Source organism: Schistocerca nitens, chromosome 2, assembly GCF_023898315.1.
Source record: "Schistocerca nitens isolate TAMUIC-IGC-003100 chromosome 2, iqSchNite1.1, whole genome shotgun sequence".
NCBI classification, from domain to species: domain Eukaryota; kingdom Metazoa; phylum Arthropoda; class Insecta; order Orthoptera; family Acrididae; genus Schistocerca; species Schistocerca nitens.
This window is the reverse complement of record NC_064615.1, coordinates 1,190,377,434-1,190,384,699: the sequence shown is the minus strand read 5'-3', so window position 1 is coordinate 1,190,384,699 and position 7,266 is coordinate 1,190,377,434. Positions and strand designations below refer to the sequence as shown.

General features: G+C 40.3%; 1 protein-coding gene across 1 annotated transcript in view; it reads right to left on the bottom strand.

The window, feature by feature from the left end:
• Positions 1–3,380: 3,380 nt before the first annotated feature.
• The window catches only part of LOC126237532 (clusterin-associated protein 1), a 161,199-nt gene continuing 157,313 nt past the window's right edge, over positions 3,381–7,266 (bottom strand). Inside the window, exons 9-10 of the mRNA XM_049947715.1 lie at positions 3,933–4,025; positions 3,381–3,852 (exon numbers count right to left, since the gene is read on the bottom strand). Coding sequence (XP_049803672.1) covers positions 3,821–3,852; positions 3,933–4,025 — 125 coding nt within the window. The 3' untranslated portion in view covers positions 3,381–3,820. The remainder of the gene's footprint in view (positions 3,853–3,932; positions 4,026–7,266) is intronic.

Sequence of the window (7,266 nt, the reverse complement as noted above, 5' to 3'; positions counted from 1 at the left end):
TTTGACTGTAAACTGTTCAGCCTCCTTTGGAGTGAGTCAGACAGACTGACAGTAAAGCACATCCTCTTCACTTTATATATCTGCAGAGAAAATCAAACAACAGAAATAATAATGGTATTACAAAAAAAGGACAGATCGCTACTCACCATATAGGGGAGAAGTTGAGTCGCAGACAAGCACAAAAGGCAGGCTACTAGGCAGATGAAGGCCTTCTGGCGGAAAGCTTACATGTGGAGTAGTCTTATATACCTGTAGAGTGAGATTAGTACGTACAAGTACATTATGAATCGTGGTCATAGAAATACCATCCAGATGGCAGAGATAAGTGTTGCTGTGAAACTTCTGTGAAGGATATTGTCACAAATTGTGGTCAATAGGGGAACAGTCAGTGTTGTCTGTGAGAGTTAACTGTTGACAGTGCCGGATTCAACATTTTGCCAAGTCGAAACCAGCCTCAGAATTATTATATTATCAATGAAATGTATTTACATATATTACCTGAAATCTGGTTCCCAGAAGAATGAAACAGATGTTAAAATACAGATGTTCTCGAATTCCGTAGCACGGCTTGCCTGTATACAGTTTGCTGATTAACTCCAAGTTGTTTACAGCTAAAATCTCAGCAACAGGCAAAGTACAGATACAGCTGAATTCCTGTGATTTTATGGGTCAGTTAATAAGCAGTGAGGAAGCAAAAATTCAAAAAATTGGTACACCTGCAGAGCTGCACTGTCCCGGTCGACTGCACCATTGCCGGCACTGCAGCTTGTCTGTTGAGTTGGTCTGTGTCAGGTTGAGTGAGTGACGAGAGAGGGTTTGGGAAGCTGCCAAGTGCACGTTACGGGAATGTGCGACAGGGAGCTCTGTGCTGTGGCGGAGATGGACGCAGAACATAGTGAGAGGGAGACACTGGAGAGCAGAAAGTGAGTGCAAGTGCCGACTATTTCACCTGACATGATTCCTCGTGCTACTAGAGCTGCAGTGCACAGTGTAGTCAATTGTGAAATATCACAGGGCAGAGGATATGTGTGAGAGCCAGAACATTCTCGATACGGCTTACATGCCTGCTGATGACTTGGCGTCTTGACTGTACGGCGAGTTGTTTATTGTCTCTCCTTTTGTTCCACCAAAGATTTTCTGTTTCATTGTTATTGGATATCCTTGTTCCATATTTTATCTGTTCTATTTTTTTCATGGTACAAGCAAAGGAATTTAATTTCCATTATCCACACAGAAGGTGTTTGATTCAGTGGTTATTGTTGTTTTCTGTCATTATAGAATCTTGTAGCTCTTGAAAATGTTACATTGCAAGGTATCTTATGTACTGTATGGTGAAATCTAGATGTAATTTTAGTGTTCTGTTACACAACTCTTTATGTAAGACATTCTCAGAGACAATATTTTTGCAAGAGTATAGGAAACTATTCCAGTTATGTACTTTCATCTTCTATCCTCAGGGGAACTGTTAAGAGAGATTCTGCCGAACACGAAACTAATCGTTTTACTTGCAGGATGACAGTGAATGACATCAAAGTCATTCTATGATAAGCTATTTGCAGAGACTACATAATTAGATATGTCATACAGGAAAGACATTCTGGAATTTGAGTGTGTCCTAAAAGTAATCTCATTTTACTTGGGTTTTTATCAATTTCTTTGGAAACGGACTTGGACTACAATTATCTAACATGAGATTGCAGTTTTTACATAAGGTTTCATCACATTCTCCACAGTAAGTCATAAGCACAAGTTGTTTTGTGGCTTTTGATCCATCTATAAGCAATTCTTACTCCCTCCTCCAATTTTTTTCTCCTTCCTTATCTCAGCATGAATTTATAGCATAGTTCTTAATAGTCAGTCATCATCTCATGGAAGACTACTTCTGCCATGTGCACTCCATGCACATGTACATTTTTCCATCACATTTCCTCTTCCTTAACTTATCACTTCTAGCATGATTTTCTTATCCAAAGTATTCAGGAAGATAAATTAATTTCACTATTAAGTACTTCGTTATCGATCACATTTTTGTTTCAAAGCAAAACTTGCTCTCTGCAGTAAAAGAAGCAGAATGAAACATTACCACAAACGAAAGTTGCATAGATGACTGGAATTCAAACCTTGACAGATTATTGCACAAGACTGTGAGTATAATTCTTGGTGCAGTTTGTAACGCCTGTTGGGCTTTTTCAAATCCTACAGAAGCTCCTCACCATCTTAACAATCTGTATTCCATCAGGATCAATACAACAGGAAATGGTATAGATAAGCTCAAGAGTTGTTTCCAGTGAGAAAAGCAGTGGAATTTGTGATGAACTATATATTTTTCATGAAGATGTATGTGTGTTATATAGCATACAGGCAGCGACTAGTCAGGAAGAAACCTTGTCTGACATACTACGGGATGGGCCGACATGGCAGTAATGCAGGGATATGTTTGTTACTGTATGAGATCTTCTTGTCAGATCTATTTTGCAACTCTGGTGGTAACAATATTTGAGGTAGAGATGCAACTATCAACAATATCACCTGTCTCATCAATGGGTCTTCTGTTATAATTTTATAAGCCAACGTGTAATGTAGCTTAATAGTCTTGATATTCTTAAGCCCTATAGTGGTCCTTTCATAGTTTCATCAATTTGGTATTTGAGGGACCATGTTTTTTTCTCTGATAAAAAGTAAATAACTGATTAAATTAGGAAAAGTCAAGACCACTGTAATTTTTAGTGTCTCTGACCCTTATGCAAGTGGGTTTGTAATTGGCATAATCAGTTCTGATCATCAATCCTATTTGATTAGGTTCCCAATTGTGCAGCAATGCTTCCTAAGGAAACAGACAGGCGTATTGTAGGCAGCCTTTGTAGTAAATTTCTTGCATCTCCTAAGTGTTCTGCCAGTAAAATATAGTCTTTGGTTTGCCTTCCCCAATTGTTTGTGTGTGACAGTTCCAATATATGTTAAAAGGTCCTGAGTTCGAGTCTCGGCCCCGCACACAGTTTTAATCTGCCAGGAAGTTTCATATCAGTGCACACTCCACCACAGAGTGAAAATTTCATTCTGGCCAATATATGTTGTTTGTAATTTCAATCCCTAGATATTAAGTTGAATTGTCAACGTTTAAATTTGTGTTATATTTTGTCATGTGAACAATTTTTAACAGAATTCTCTTTGTAGTTAAGTAAAGGATTACACAGTTTTTATTATTATGGTCAATTCCCTCATTTTGCACAATAAAGACATATTTCCTAAACCATTTTGCAGTTTGCTTTGATTTTTATTGACTTTACTAGGCTGTAAATGACATTATTTCCAAACAATCTAAAAGGGCTGCTTACATTGTTTCCTAATTCGTTTATATTGATTAAAAGTAGCATAGGACCTATAATATTCCCTTGGGGAACCTCTGATATCACTAAGGTTTCACTATATGACTTTGTCAGTTCAGATACATTGAGTAATTCTGCTATTAAATGGCTACATTGTTTCTATATTTTGTTATTGAAGATTATTTTTAATGTTTGTGTGAAAAAGAAAAGATAGATCACAAGTTGACTGAAGACAATAACTATTGTATGGTGATAATAATAATAATAATAATAATAATAATAATAATAATATATTCTTGGTGCGGCTGCAGCAACCTTCTAATCTCAACAGCCAAGTCATATTCCTCGTGATCTTTCCTCGGAAGGACCACCACCAAGTTGAAAACCAAACATGATGATAACAAAAGGAATGAATCCACTACCCCGGGTACCAGTCGCAAGGCTTGCTTTACCTGGTCATCGGATTCCAGAGGACCAGGAGCATCGTGTTACGCCTAAGGCTGAGAACCAGACGACGTCCAAATTACTACACACAAAGCAAAGACACTTCATCAATACACATAATACTAATACTCTCTTCAAACTGGGCAAGATCAAACAACTTACAGACGTGCTGCAAAAATTCCATATCAAAATCCTTGCAATCCAGGAAACACGATTTACGGATGAAAACCATTTTGACACAGACAAGTACAGGATCTACAAAGGAAAACCAGCAGTTAAAACTAATGACAAAGGACTCAAACAGTTGTGATGCTCAAATCAATTAATTTTATTTTATTTTAGGGGTTGATATAAAATGCATGTGCTTCATATCTGGAATATTGTTGTGCTGTATCTAGTGTTTTGCAATTGGAAAAAGGCATAGATCACATCCACCTACAAGAAGAATAGTACCTCTAAAAATGAACAAGAAATCTCCATGTCATTCCTAGAATTTCGGATGTGGAAATGTACTTGAATTTGTGAGGTGCAGTCAACAATCAGAAATACCTGAATATTGCACCACTAAATATGTAAAGTGGCCACTCTACTGGATGGTTAAATTTCCCTGGTTTTTCCAGGACTTTTCAATAGTTTTATTATAGTTTTTCAAATAGTCTTTTTAGGACTGGAAACTAAATGTTGAGCTTGCTTTAAATATTCGATATTTTTATTGCACCCCTTCCTTTTTTTTTAAGAAAAATGCTAGTTTAAATGGTAATGCATAAATGAAAATATCTAACATACTCAGGCAAATTAACATTTCCATATACTACCAAACGGCAAAGTGAATTTCCCAGAACTGGGCACAGTTTTTTATTTGAGGGATCTACAATAGCTTAGAGTGAGAAAAAGGGCTAACTCAGCCAGAAATTCAGTATAGAATCTGACAGGGAGTTCGTTGGGCCCTGGAGCTTTGTTCAATTTTAACAATTTCAGCTGTTTCTCAACAATGACACTAATACTTACTTCATTTATCTTTGCAGTGGTACGAGGAGTAAATTGGGACAATTCTCCTGGGTTTTTCTTTGTAAAAGAACATTTGAAACTGAAGTTTGCATTTGCTAGGGACTGGGCAATCTTTGAAAATAACACATTTACTTGTTGCGTGCAAACTGTCAGGTAATGAACACTACCTTTCGCAATGCCCAATGGATTTCAAATCAACAACCTCCTTCCTAGTTGCCATGACCTACTATATTGTCACCCACAATTACTTCTCCTCTGAAGGCATTACCTAAAAACAAATCTGGGGTATAGTGCCCACATGGCTTCATACTACGAGGTGCATTAAAGTTCTAAGGCCTCCGATTTTTTTTCTCCGGACTGGAAAGAGTTAGAAACATGCGCATTGTTTTAAAATGAGGCCGCATTCATTGTCAATACGTCCCAGAGATGGCAGCACCGTACGGCAGATGGAATTTTACCGCCAGCGGCGAGAATGAGAACTGTTTTAAATACTTAAAATGGCGACGTTTTCCTTACCTGAACAGCGTGCAATCATTCGTTTTCTGAATTTGTGTGGTGTGAAACAAATTGAAATTCATAGACAGTTGAAGGAGACATGTGGTGACGGAGTTATGGATGTGTCGAAAGTGCGTTCGTGGGTGCGACAGTTTAATGAAGGCAGAACATCGTGTGGCAACAAACCGAAACAACCTCAGGTGGCAACAAACCGAAACAACCTCAGGCTCGCACAAGCCGGTCTGACGACATGATTGAGAAAGTGGAGAGAATTGTTTTGGGGGATCGCCGAATGACTGTTGAACAGATCGCCTCCAGAGTTGGCATTTCTGTGGGTTCTGTGCACACAATCCTGCATGACGACCTGAAAATGCGAAAAGTGTCATCCAGGTGGGTGCCACGAATGCTGACGGACGACCACATGGCTGCCCGTGTGGCATGTTGCCAAGCAATGTTGACGTGCATGAGACGTGGATGCTATTTTTCAATCCAGAAACTTAGCGCCAGTCAGCTCAATGGAAGCACACAGATTCACCGCCACCAAAAAAATTTCGGGTAACCACCAGTGCTGAAAAAATGATGGTGTCCTTGTTCTGGGACAGCGAGGGCGTAATCCTTACCCATTGCGTTCCAAAGGGCACTATGGTAACAGGTGCATCCTATGAAAATGTTTTGAAGAACAGATTCCTTCCTGCACTGCAACAAAAACGTACGGGAAGGGCTGCGTGTGTGCTGTTTCACCAAGACAACGCACCCGCACATCGAGCTACTGTTACGCAACAGTTTCTTCGTAATAACAACTTTGAAGTGATTCCTCATGCTCCCTACTCACCTGACCTGGCTCCTAGTGACTTTTGGCTTTTTCCAACAATGAAAGACACTCTCCGTGGCCGCACATTCACCAGCCGTGCTGCTATTGCCGCATCGATTTTCCAGTGGTCAAAACAGACTCCTAAAGAAGCCTTCGCCGCTGCCATGGAATCATGGCGGCGTCAGCGTTGTGAAAAATGTGTACGTCTGCAGGGCGATTACGTTGAGAAGTAACGCCAGTTTCATCGATTTCGGGTGAGTAGTTAATTAGAAAAAAAATCGGAGGCCTTAGAACTTGAATACACCTCGTATGTCAACTTATTCATGGGTCATCTAGAGGAATCCTTCCTAAACGCCCAAAATCCTAAATCCCTCACCTGGTTCAGATTCATTGACAACATCTTTGCGAACTGGATCAAGGGAGAGGTTCCTTCAGAACCTCAACAAATTCTCACCCATTCACTTCTCCTGGTCCTACTCAAACCTACAAGCCAGCTTCCTAGATGTTGACATCAACCTCAAAGATGGCTGCATCAGTACCTCTGTCCATATCAGATCTAATGACCACCAGCAATACCTCCACTTTGAGAGCTGTCATCCATTCCATACCAAGTATATACAGCCTAGCCACCCACAGTCATCACATCTTTAGTGATGCATGGTCCCTCTCAAAATATACCGAGGGTCTCACTGAGGCCACTACAGACTGTAATTATCTTTCCAACCTTGTATAAAAACAAATCTCCCATGTCTTATCTTTCCAGTCACCCATTACTTCCCAGAGTCTCACTGTCCGGCCACAGAGGAGCATTCCCCTCATAATTCAGTACCACTCAGGACTGGAGCAACTGAATCACATTGTCCACCAGGATTTCAATTACCTCTCGTTGTGCCTTGAAATGAGAAATGTCCTACCCACTACCCCGCCCACCCCTCCCACAGTGGTATTCCGCCATCCACCGAACCTACACTATATACTTGTCCGTCCCTACACAACCCCTGCTTCCCACCCCTTACCTCATGGCTCATACCCCTGTAATAGATCTAGCTGCAAGACCTCCCACCACCAACTACTCCAGTCCGGTCACAAACATCACTTATCCCATCAAAGTAGGGCTACCGATGAAACCAGTCACGGTCTACAAGCCTAGCTGCAACCACCGTGCTGCATTCTATGTAGGCA